General features: G+C 43.4%; 3 protein-coding genes and 1 long non-coding RNA gene across 5 annotated transcripts; 1 reads left to right on the forward strand and 3 right to left on the reverse strand.

The window, feature by feature from the left end:
- Positions 1–61: 61 nt before the first annotated feature.
- Positions 62–6984, reverse strand: LOC139815753 (uncharacterized). Of its 2 annotated transcripts, none has more exons than XM_071782888.1 (5): positions 5965–6984; positions 5145–5286; positions 3724–4176; positions 1571–1705; positions 62–739 (listed from the first exon to the last, which is right to left on the reverse strand). In XM_071782888.1, the coding sequence occupies exons 1-4, from the start codon at positions 6047–6049 to the stop codon at positions 1657–1659; spliced, it is 729 nt and encodes a 242-aa protein (XP_071638989.1). In that variant the 5' UTR covers positions 6050–6984; the 3' UTR covers positions 62–739; positions 1571–1656. The 2 variants fall into 2 exon arrangements, with proteins under 2 accessions (XP_071638989.1, XP_071638990.1); XM_071782889.1 differs by having other exon boundaries at positions 62–1372.
- Positions 6985–8187: 1203 nt separating this feature from the next.
- Positions 8188–10066, reverse strand: LOC139817027 (uncharacterized). Its single transcript, XM_071784838.1, has 3 exons — positions 9164–10066; positions 8706–8879; positions 8188–8349 (listed from the first exon to the last, which is right to left on the reverse strand). The coding sequence occupies exons 1-3, from the start codon at positions 9588–9590 to the stop codon at positions 8333–8335; spliced, it is 618 nt and encodes a 205-aa protein (XP_071640939.1). The 5' UTR covers positions 9591–10066; the 3' UTR covers positions 8188–8332.
- Positions 10067–10178: 112 nt separating this feature from the next.
- Spx (Spliceosomal protein on the X) lies at positions 10179–12197 on the reverse strand. Its single transcript, XM_071782869.1, has 4 exons — positions 12026–12197; positions 11772–11855; positions 11237–11511; positions 10179–11152 (listed from the first exon to the last, which is right to left on the reverse strand). The coding sequence occupies exons 1-4, from the start codon at positions 12057–12059 to the stop codon at positions 10310–10312; spliced, it is 1236 nt and encodes a 411-aa protein (XP_071638970.1). The 5' UTR covers positions 12060–12197; the 3' UTR covers positions 10179–10309.
- LOC139815757 (uncharacterized) lies at positions 10713–11917 on the forward strand. The gene is made up of 3 exons (XR_011732819.1): positions 10713–10851; positions 11565–11686; positions 11778–11917. It is a non-coding gene; the product is annotated as an uncharacterized lncRNA (long non-coding RNA).
- Positions 12198–12227: the final 30 nt, after the last annotated feature.

Raw genomic sequence — 12227 nt, forward strand, 5'->3', positions numbered from 1 at the left:
TTTCCATATTCCAGATTTATAATTCCGCGTAGATTTCCATAAGATTCTAAAATTATACGTCTAGATTTTTTACACCCTTTATTCACGTATGTACAGTAAATCATTGATGTGTAAATCGAAATGTATCGAAATGCACGTATAATTATCGCACTTTTTCTAATATCTTTACATATATAATACGCATTCAAAAACTTCTGCGAGACATGCCAAACTTATAGAGAATTCACTGTGATCGCGACGATACGGCACGACGCGACGTCTCTTTCTTCATCAGTACGTTTATTTACGTTAGACAGTTAGACGGAACCTCTTTCTCACGGGCGTAAGACTTTCGCCACGCACATACGTTACTCCTCTGCCGTTGCTCGTTTGATCGGCAAGATGTGTATACGTGTACGTGTGTGTTCGGCAACCTGGAGAGGATGACTAATTACGTTGAAACAGCCAGAGTCGAAACCGGGGCCGGGGCCGGGGCCGGAGCCGGAGGGCCTGGGGCACCTGGCACGCTGGTCGTCCCTCGAGGGGCTCGCTCGATGGCAGCGGGGACGTTGAGCTACATGGCCCACCGTTAGTCATACAATATAGAACAAAGGATGTCAGCGTGGTAGTCGGTTTGCTCTTCAGGAAGCTTCGTCAAATACACGCACGTTGGATCTTGCATCTCGGGGTCGTTCGTCATGGGTTCGTGATTCGTAGCTTTTTAGACTTTTTCCCGTCCGTGCGGCATCTCTAGTTATTCCTAAATAAATATAAGCAAAGTCGTTACTCGGCGAAACCCATAATTTAGGCTGATGGCATTGTGTGACGACGGCATTCTCAACATAAATTAAACGAATATACAATGTACGCGATCGAAACTTGAAAACTTTAAACGATTAAAGATGTAAAAAGTTTTGACAGTTAAGTTGTACACGTTTTGACCAGATAGTTACGAACGTCTTTTTTGAGTATACTTGAAATATCGTAACGTGTATCCAATCTATGCTTATATATACAATATACAATATTACAATACGTCAACGGATTGAAGCAAATTTGACAGCTTTGTCTACACGTTTCACTTAAGATCCATCTTAGATATATGTTACGGTTTATCGTTTCTCGTTTCTCGTTTCTCTCGAGACCAACCAAGATAATATTATTAGCGCGCGATATTTGATCGCTCGTGATCCGAGATCCGACAGCCGTGCCCCGGCGCTACTGCTGGAACTTGAAAGAGCTATCCAGCGAACGTAACAAAAAATCGCTTTAATACAGACTCGGCCAGCCTGTCGGCACTCGGCAGCAGTTATCTCCCGCACGGCCGGCTTCTATTTATATTTTCCGTTCGTTAGTCGATCAGCGGCATACGATCGAGACGAGACGTATATCCCTGAGCGTGAACAAATACTGTACGTTTAAGATTTATTTCCACGCGAATAAAAGATATAGTTGAAGTTATAGTTGCATATCATGCAACGCATATATGTATATCTCTCTTCTACTATACTATAATATTCCAAGTTTATATCTATGTACATATATAATACATATACAGGTTTTGTGATATAACGTAATGGTAATACTTTACCTATGTATCTTAATTTATTCCGCCGCAGGAAAAACCATAATCCCATCGAATCACAATGTATCTACGTGTAAGTTTCGGCATCATCTTCACGAATAGTTTACCGTGCCCATTATGTAACGATTATTTCTAAGGAATCTATAATATAAAATATTTATTATTTACATTTTTATCGTGCGTCGCACCATATCTGTCATATAAAATTTGTTTTCGTAAATTATATCGTAACGTGGGTATATTTACGACTCGGTATACATCTGATAATAAGTAAACATGTGTATATTTAAATTACAGTTGAAAACTATTTCGTCACGGTACCCTTAGGTAACTCGTCGAGCTTCCTGTGTATAAATCACGATCAAAAATTGATTCGACACGCATGATGCCAGAGATTCCGGTCCACTTAAAACCGGATCTTGTCTCGACTCCCTGTCCCTATACAGGTTTATTCGGATCTACCTGACGAGGATTAGAAACCGTAAACGATGTGATTGAAAACAATCCTTCGACACAAAACGCGTGGAACTGAAACGATCGTTAACGATACAATGGTTAAAGGAATCACGTATTTAACAACTCCACTGAGAGTGCCACTCGATTGAATTATCGCTAGGGTCGACGCCGACGTCTCTAATATTGGCCGGAAAACGATGATGCTGGAATTTTGGATGGTTTAAATTTACATTTTTGAATGTCCCAATACATGAGAACAAATTATTGACACACATTAATATGACGTTATCAATACTCTGTCATATTCTTACATTGGCAAAAAGGATTATGTATATACATATGTATATTTTTTACCTTTTTATTTTATTGTCGGATTGTTGCGAAAAGCGCCACAGTTTACTTTCGACAGTTGAAAAGCGCGTGCGATAAAGCGTTCTTTCATGGAATGGAATAGCTAAGAATCCTCGCGGTCACTTTTAATCGGTATGAAACGCAAAGAAATGGCGCGCGATGCCATCTATTCCAAGGTAAAAAGATAAAGAGACTAACGATGGCGCGCGTTTACTAAGGTGTATATGAGGTGGGTCGAACCGAGACATTCCCGAACTCGAAAACCCACTTAACCATTCGGAGAAGGAAGATTAGAGGGCAGGTCTGTGTGAGAAGCCCCCACAAGCCGTGTGCTATCTACGGTTTTCAGGACTGAAGCCTGTGGGGATCCGGCCTCTTGTCGAGAGGTAGACTGATAAGAAGGCGGCTTTTAGTGCATCGCGACAAACTACCCCGAAAAAGTGCGGTCGTATAACCGAAGAAAAGAAAACTGGATAGATAATAAGGAACGAGCCTAAAATGCAGGAATGCTGTCACGTAGATTGTGGAGGAGCATCGACGGTCCACACGTCCCTCTTGAGACAAACTACTAAATGTTATTTATAATATTGCACGCATGCGTGCGTGCGTGCGTGCGTGTCAAGCGTGATATACACGAATGATATACATGACGTAACAATATTAATAGAATATTATAATAAAAGGTGTATTGCGGATTTGCTATCGAGGAATCGCAAACTACGTTGCTGTTCCACGTGGGAAAAACGAGTCTTATGCCGTGTAGGTGGCTACTATAAACGTGCAATGTACACTCGCTGTATGGCCTCAATGCTCATGATCTGTTACACAGGGTGGTCCCTGCGCTCTGCCAAGGCTGCTTTCGAATAGATTTATCTTCGCCGATCGTTAATTATATCCAATGTTACGTGCAGACAGCATAAAACTAACGGCCGTGCGACGTGCCACAATGTCTCTTCGCACAGTATCTCACACACATATCTTGATGATAACTTTTACTTGATTGTTTTACATTGCTATAAAAATCAATCTTTTCTTATCTTTTATTTTATATATATATCTATATATATATACATATATATAATTTTATTTAATTTTTCAATTCTAACGTACATGTTTTATTTAGACCCATATTCTGAACGTTCTTTTATCGATAAAAGTGCGTTCAGAATATGGGTCTTGGAATTTTTTATTATATTAAAATATTAAAATATAAGTTTAAGAAAATGTAACAAGATACTTGATCGGTATTGATTTCTCTTCGAGATCAGACCTTTTGCAGTCACGTGATTTGCAGTACATAAAGGATTAATTTACATATATGGATACAGATGTGAGAAAAGAGATATGTGAACCTTGTAACCACGTAGCAAGATGCCAGGACGGATATGAGAGCTGCGATAGCAAGGACGAGAGCGGCAATATGTAGCGCCTTGATGCGATTCCGGAGAAGTCGGTCAGCCGATTCTGTCGAATCTTCATACTTTCGATCAGGCCGCAACGTTAGCATCGTATCACGATTCGTTGACGTTAGATCGCCCATCAACACCCCGCGATCCACCGTAGAACGCGTCTGATCCATTTGAACCTTTCTCTCACGCGTCCATGTGATGCTCGTGTTCTCGTCGTCGTCGTCGTCGTCGTCGTCAGCATCAGCATCAGCGTTGCAGTAGTCGTGGCTGTTGCAACATTTCAATTTGGGCCAGGGCACGAGAATCCTGGGACTCGCCGACGACAGTTCCACGGCGTTGACCGACCGCGACTTCGTGACCCAGGACTTTGTTTCGCACAACAATGGCGTGGCACCCCTACGGATAATGTTGCAAACATTAATTGATTAAGTTTCGTGAACCCGCCCGCCTCGCCGCGTTGCCGATATAGCTAACGATCGAACGATCTTCGGCGGTGCTTACATTGCACGATCGCACACGAGAGGTAATACAACTTTTGCAGTGTTATGACCATTGACCTCTCGAGAGTTGCAACATCTGATGATCTGATGGAGATTGCACGAGTGGGCTGAATCAACCATCACGTATTTATATTTTCCTCGAATAGATGAACGTCATTGGAGAATTTAGAGAGAGTCAAGTTTCAATATTTATACATCGCGCGCGCGAGATTCTTATCGTCTTGCAGCGATTACGTGGCAAAACCTTTTGCAAAAACTTGTGCGAGAAGAAAATGTATCAGAACAATCCAGAAAACAATCCTATTAACATAATATCCGGATTTCGTTGGACGAATCCTTGTACGTGTCGTAACTGCCACTTTTAAGGTGATCACGAGAGTGTTATTAATGAGGCATTTAATAAAAATCGCGGAAACCTTTTCGCTCGATTACCTCGTCAAGGTTATTCGCGCGCCATGACACATTCCTGAATTTATATTACAGTGTTGATCAAACTTACACACAAGACTTGTACGACAAATTAAATCCTGTTTTTGAAAAGACATAAAATCTTGTCTCCCGACTGGCCGACTTTAATCGACGCATAAGATTAAAAAAAAAAAATATATATATATATATTTTTTTTTTGTTAAGGGTTTTACATTCCTCTCATGTTAAAATACATAGAAAAATGGAAGATTCTCGAGTGCCGTTATAGCTATCGCGCCTATTGTTGATCTTTTCGTAAATTTGATTTGATAGGAAAAAAATCTCACCCAAATACTTGAATATTATAAAATTGATATTTACTTATGCTTCGTTAAATACTCAAGTTTCGTTAAATATCAAAAAGTGATTTTAGATTTACGTTATTGATACACGTACTCCGTACATCCTCTTGTGGTCGTACTTTCACCGATTTCTCGTCCCGTTGTCACGATAAGTTCGGTGTAACAGAAGAATCTCGTTCTACAAGTATCTACGCCAGCTTCTTTGCAGGCCTTGCTCGTACACACGCACTTCCTGCCTATAAAATATAATTTTGTGCAACAGTCAATTAAAGAGAGAGAGAGAGAGGGGGGGGGGGCGTCTAAATTATATTACAAAATATTGTATTATAGTTAGAAATGCAAGTCGATAAATGCATATCTATTCGCAATAATTTATGAATTTCATAAAGTTTGGTAAAGATACATTGCTACTTGCTACCCAGCAAACAGGCAAACACCATGTAACGTACAGGTACAGCAGGTTAGGTGTACGTTCCTACACATGTGGTATATTGCATTTATATTGTTGAGTAGGAAATTCCAACTAACCTGTAGCTGTACGTTACGTACGTTACATGGTGTTTATAATAGTGTTTACTGGGTACGTTATAATTAACGATAAAACTTGGTCTTGAGGAGGAACGTATGAGCACGATGTCACGTACGCTCCAGTTATCCTCTACGGTACAGTTTTATTCATTACCGAGTTGTTGGAACGGATTAATTAAGTATATACATACATAAGTCGAACGCGCTCGCACTATACTGCTCCAGTGCGGGCAGTGCTCACACTGCTCACTACGCACCGCACTACCACATGGAAGGAATGATGTTAATTAATGGCACTTGCTGTTCGTCATTAACGAGCGTCTCTTTGCGCTACGTAGAGAGCGACCAGTGGCCGCGGTGAAAAGTGACAAAAGTGGCTCGCTTACCTTCGACTTGCGCGAGACTCGTCGACAACGACACGATGCATCCCACGAGGAGGTATCTGATGGCTAACGATCGACGAGTGGGCATCTCTTCTAGTCCGCTTGCCAAGGTCGGCAAGGTCGGCAAGGTCTCCGACTCTCCGAGGCGTGTTTACACGTTTATCGGATCACGAAATCGTTTATCGCTTGCCGGCTAATAGAACGTGGTAGAGCCATAATCACTATATACATATATCACGATTGTCGCCGTCTCTCGCGATTCTCAGGCTCAGGCTCAGGCGCCGCCTCGCGCCCTCGCGTCTCGTGCCGCGCCGAAGCGGATCGCGGCGTCTATACGTCTTATCGGTTGAAAGGACTATTTGGAAGTGTGTTCGCGTTCGCTAAGGAGGAAACGCAGGAAGCTGGAAGCTGTACCCGCGACGAAACGCGCCTGTTTCGTCGCCTGGCCGGCCAGGCTTATACTCGCGCGTGGGCACCTCTAATTTTAGCGCCTCCCACTAAAAGAGCGTCGCGCCGTGGCCGGCTCCTCGATACGCGTTACTCCTGTATCTATTTTAATTCCGTCATCGACGACGTTAGTAAACGTGGCCGCGCGGCGCGTCCCGTCGGTCGGCCCTGTCGTTCCGGTTGTCGCGAAGCACGTTATTCTCGCTTCGCGCCTTTGCTCTTTGCCGCGAATCCCCTTTTTTCGCGCCAGTGGCCTCAGTGGCCGCGAGTCCCCGCGTTCGGCGCTCCTAAAGTTGGTCGATTTATTGGAAGAACGACACGTCGCGTCGCGCCAACTTGTCCCCACATACGCTTTTATATATTTCGAGAGACGATACTCTCGTCCCGCGTCCGCGCCCGCGCCCGCGCCCGCGCCGACGACGATTCGGATCGGACATATAACGAGAGACTTTGACGGCGCCGAATGGCGAGAGGGCGAGACGACTCATCACGATGCTCTCCTTCAGACGGCGCCGACGACAACGACCTGGAGTCGGAGGCGGGAGGCCTCGATAGCGGAAAAATCCAAGACCCGATTCTGTTGATCATTTCTCTCTCGAAAAATATTTTTCTCATTTATACCCATCGTTAAAAATCCAAAACATCGTCAAAACAATACAGTGTTAAATAATAAGGTATAATATATGTACGCTCTACGTTTTAAAGACAAAAATTGTGTAAAAGACCGAAATAAAATATTCCAAAATCGAGATTGGTAGGATCAAGGGACATGATCTTGCGGAGCAGAGTAATAATAAAATGTCGTAATTCAGATTCTTCGATTCTTTTTTTTCTTCCTTGTTTCTCTCTCTCTCTCTCTCTCAACGGTATACCACCGGTATACGTATTACGTAGATGGGTTGACAATCGCGTGACAGACACGTGTACGCCGCGTGTATCGTATCGTGGAAAACAAGGTGGACCGTGCAGCGATTGAGCGACGAGCGATTTCGTTGAGACACGGTTGAGAGCAGCGCGACGCGGCGTGCAACGTTTTCCGTTTGACCGGCACTCAATGACTCAATCGTAGCGCGCAGTCATTAGTCATTAACTTTTCAAGTACGGCAGACGAGAGTAAACGTCCTCGCTTGGCTTCCTGTGCGTGCAACATTAACCAGAGCTCCCGTTCTTTGCGTCTGCACATTTCTTTATCGACCTCCGTCGAGACGTCGAGAGTCGAGAGACTGTAAGAGCCGAGTTGGGTTATCGGAATATGACACTTGGTTACAGTTTAACGAGGTCTCATCTGTTCTCCGATCGCTTCTTGCTGCACAAATGGATCGAGTCATCGAGTCATCGAGTCATCGAGTGTACACGCGCGATAAAAAGATTTACGGGGGAGCACAAGCATTTCTTTCACGTACAAGAGTCATTCTCTCTTAATTTTATGTGGTACATCTCAGGTGAAACGTTACTCGAAAGAATAGATATATCGATCGTTTACGTACATTTGCATTAACATTGAAATACACTGTAAGTGTTTATAATCTTTTAAGATTAACTGTTGTTCGATCAACTCCATGTTCTTGATAACTCTAAATTTGTCTCAAAGTTGATATTACGTGAATTATAATTATATATATCAAAGATTCATCTTTCGAAAGATAAACGTCCTTCTCGCATCTATCGGAAGTTGTGTTCGTTGTACGTTCAAACTATATATCTACTAGCAGTTATTAATACATAGCAATATAAGCGCAAAGTGAAGGGCGATAGGCACGACTACGCGTTTCGCCGGTAAACGAGAAGAGGACACGTGCTGCGTGCCGTGACAAGTTTGGAGCGTTGGAACGTCACGTCTCTTCGGTCTCGAGTCTCGATCAGTCTCGATCTTGCGACGAGCGACGAGCAGCGAGCAGCGACGAATCGGCAAAGCGACGCTTTGTTACGCAACGACTGGTGCTGAAATATAAATCAATATTTTCCACGTTTTATTAGCGCGTAGAAATGCGCGAGAGATCGGTGTCACGCGTACTATATATATATATATATAATTTCCATCGATCCGTAAAAGATGACCTTAGCAGGGCGAATAGATGACCGATCGACTACGTATGCAAGACATATATTGTACTTGGATATGATTATATTTAGTGGCTTACTCAGCTTGTTGATTTCGTTTATTAGATTTACCCTTAATTTAGCTTTGCCCAGGGTCAACTGACCATTAGTCTTTTCAGATATATATATATATATGACATGCAGATTAATTATAAACTAGCGATGAACGTAAACGAAAAAGACGTTGCTCTTCTTACTCATGTGTGTGAAGCTCGGCTGCGCACCGCGTACCAGCATCTTTCTCTGCGACGAAAACGTCGAGGGAATTATACTTATAGATATCTGGTTTTGATTGGCTCTTGGCTGATTCAATTCCCGATCGTTTCGTCTATTATCGTTGACAAGTGCGTTACGTCCACCGAATAGAATACCTTAAATATCATGTCTGGATCAATCGTGCGCGTCTGTGATTGCAGCGTATATCGCTCATTTAAATTTCAAAACGACGTAGAAATTTTTTTTAGCACGACGCGCTCTAAACAACAAGCGACGAAAGATTTAGAACGTCTCGTATCGTTTTGCCGCGATACGAAAATAAAAAGATGGCGATAATAAAGAAAAACTTTTTTTATTTTTTCGAATTTTCTACTTGAAAAGTCTGGTATTGGTACCCGACGCCCTGCACGAAGCTCGATGCATTTTTACAAATATATGCTCACCGAAAAAATGACAGAAACAACGAGTAAGGCAATGCCTAGCCAAAAGTACCAGGCTTCCAAGAGGTGACGTGGTGGTCGCCGTTGTACCACGGATGAGGGACGCTGCAACGTACAGCTGCGACCCAGACAATACTCTGATACGGCTGTGCCGACGTTATCGTTGCTATCGTTTTCAAGTTCCAAGTCGTTTCTACAGTCATGAAAAACTCGTGCCATATCTACTCCGCGACATTCGCACACTTTTCCCTGCCGTTGCATGCAAGATGATTTAAAATTTATCGCTCTATCGACTGCTCGTCGTGTTTCCGTAACAAAAACCGTCCCAGCGTTCCACGTGTGTTGGGCAAGCTGTGTGGCGGATGTGGCGACAACAGTCGCGCGTGGTAGTCTAAAAAAAAATTCACGATTCAAATTATTGGACATTATTCAGGACACACGAATTAGACTCTCTCTCGCCACGACGTGCTTTTTTACTTGTTAAATTAACATTGCGATGTAATGTCGCGATATATATCGTACACAAGAACGTTTCATCGGACGTCGTCCTTAAAAAAACGATCACTTGGTTCAATCTTCTTTTACAAATCACGCGAAACGTAGCAATTTTAAAGGGTGTTGGACAGTAGAGTTGACACGTTCGACTAACGTTATCGCGTAGACTGGACCTGGGGTCAAGCACGAAATAATCGATAGAACAAACGCGGTATGTATGTACATTGTTCAGGCGCTAAAATCGATCGATACGGCGATAAAGCGAAACGCGCGGTTATACGTGGCACATCGTTCCCTCATTATGTGCCTTAAATAACGTGCTCGTTAATGCCCAGCAGCATTGCAGAGTTACTGATTAAGGCTGATTAATAATACCTCAGTTATAGAGTTAGTCACACACACACGCGCACACACACACACACACACACCTTAATCTTCTTACTACGTGTAAGCTTTAGTCGCTACAATATGACCAAGTTTACTTGGGAACACGGTGAAGAAATGAGTTTTACAAAAATGTCGATTTTTCTACCACGGTATCGTAGATGTCTCCATCAATGATATATTTGTCGATAATTATAAAACAAAATTGTATCGTTATCTCCGTGTGTCACGCACGGTGACGATAAATATCACTTGACGAATATTAATTAATATTGATTGCCGTCGTGTGGTGGCGGCGGCGGCGGCGGTCCTCTTGGCGGGAAGGGGGGTCGGAATTGAGGTGGCGGCGGGGGCGGGGGGCCACCCTGCGAAACAGGCGGTGGTGGAGGATGCCGCCAAGCCGGAGGAGGTCGCGGCGGCGACGGCTGATACTGTCCGAATTGCGGGGGACCACCGCTGGAAGATGGGGGCGGAGGCGGTGGGAATTGTCCCTGCGGCGGTGCCCCGACGGCCCAATGTGGCGGCGGTGGTGCCATCATCCTGGAGGCGGCTGACTGCGCCTGGGAACTCGGCACGGGCATAGGCGGCAACGGGGGTGGCATACCGGGTGGTAGTGGAGGATGCGCTGCCATCGACATCGGAGGGAGAGGGGGTGGAGGGATGTTCGCCGGTGGGAATCCACCGGACGGTGGCGGTGGTACGGGCGGTGGAGGCGGATGACCCATCGGCGGTCCAGGAGTAGACGGCGGCGGCGGTGGTGGCACGACCATTCCATGATGCATCACGTGATGCTGAGGATGATGGGCAGGTTGGTGGGCCGTCGCGTTCGACGTTGGCATCGGTGGCGGCGCCAGAGGTGGCGCATCCGCGAACAACTGATGCGGCCTGTCCGCTTGACTCAGAGGATTCTGCGCGGCCAAAAGTCTTTCAGCGGCACTGCCGTGTCTCTCGCCTTTGGCGTCGCGTTTAAAAGCATAAGACACGGAGATTGGCCGATTACACAGATATTGACCGTTCATCGCTTCGATGCTGGCATCCGAGGCATCGAAAGAGGCAAAATTAATGAAAGCAAAGCCTTTCGAGTTACCTGTCTCGGGGTCCCTCATTATCTGCGACGTAAAACGTATTTACAAGTTGAAGAGAAAATAGTCGTTTAAAAAATACGCGCGTGTACGAAAATAACGTATACATACCTTTGGCGTTTGCAAAATCACGCCAAATGCACTGAATGTATCGTACAATAATTTTTCATCTACTTCTGGATCAAGATTTCCTATAAATATATTTGCTCCGACATCCAAGTTCTTTTGGTGCGCGCTAGCCTTGTTTACGCGAATAGGTTTGCCATAAAGTTTGATCATATTCATGATTTTAATAGCATAATCAGCATCTTCTTCTCCCATAAATTCAACAAAACCATATCCTTGATGCATTTGAGTTACTCTATCTTTTGGCATGTGTACGTTAACTGAAAATATATTTTATATATGTATATACACTTTTTTGTATCTTTTATTTCAGGAAACTTTGCTATCGTACAACGATCCATTTTCACGTTTAGATACAACCGACAGTTTGTGTTTCATACACATGACAAATATATTCGTGATATTAAATCTTGATGATTAATATTATTTTCAAACGTACGTAGTAAATGTGTATATAATCAAATCTATATTATATCTTTTTTCTTTTTATATAGTATGTAAAAATGAACAACACACTTACCAACAGGTCCTGATTGAACAAATAGTTCCCACATGAGGGATTCCGTAACTTTGTCATCCAAGCCTCCAACGTATATTGTTGCATCTATAAATTTTCATAGCAAAGATATAGATGATAAATACAAAAATTAATAAATCAAGTGTACGAATATGCATATTTATGTGTCAGAAATCCTCTGTGTAGTCAATAATGTAAGATATATTTGAGAATAACCTCAATCTCTTATTATTTAACCTAAAAAGCTCAGGACATACCTTGGTTACGTTCCGCGATTGGACCGGCTGCCATAATTCTTGACCTTTACTTGAAACGTACTGACAGATTAATGGATACGTTTAGAGAATATTAACGGTTGAATAATTATACTTGAAAAAACATCTAATCTAATTGATAGACGTGCAGTCGTGCACAGTGTGCTGTGCAGTGTGCACTACTGTGTTGTGTGTTCCAAAACTC

This window comes from Temnothorax longispinosus, chromosome 7, assembly GCF_030848805.1.
Source record: "Temnothorax longispinosus isolate EJ_2023e chromosome 7, Tlon_JGU_v1, whole genome shotgun sequence".
Taxonomy (NCBI): domain Eukaryota; kingdom Metazoa; phylum Arthropoda; class Insecta; order Hymenoptera; family Formicidae; genus Temnothorax; species Temnothorax longispinosus.

Bases quoted from the DNA above. Each gene is read 5' to 3' on its own strand.
- LOC139817027 (XM_071784838.1), bottom strand. From the start codon at position 9,590: ATGTCCAATAATTTGAATCGTGAATTTTTTTTTAGACTACCACGCGCG. The intron at 8,880-9,163 runs GCATATATTTGT...ATGATATTTAAG, and splicing joins TTCTGTCATTTTTTCGGTGA to GTATTCTATTCGGTGGACGT.
- LOC139815753 (XM_071782888.1), bottom strand. From the start codon at position 6,049: ATGCCCACTCGTCGATCGTTAGCCATCAGATACCTCCTCGTGGGATGC. The intron at 4,177-5,144 runs GTACGTGTATCA...CATTATCCGTAG, and splicing joins ACCACAAGAGGATGTACGGA to GGGTGCCACGCCATTGTTGT. The intron at 1,706-3,723 runs GTTCACATATCT...TTTATATTATAG, and splicing joins TCTTGCTACGTGGTTACAAG to ATTCCTTAGAAATAATCGTT.
- Spx (XM_071782869.1), bottom strand. From the start codon at position 12,059: ATGGCAGCCGGTCCAATCGCGGAACGTAACCAAG. The intron at 11,856-12,025 runs GTATGTCCTGAG...GAAAATTTATAG, and splicing joins AATCGCGGAACGTAACCAAG to ATGCAACAATATACGTTGGA. The intron at 11,153-11,236 runs GTATGTATACGT...TTTACGTCGCAG, and splicing joins TGATTTTGCAAACGCCAAAG to ATAATGAGGGACCCCGAGAC.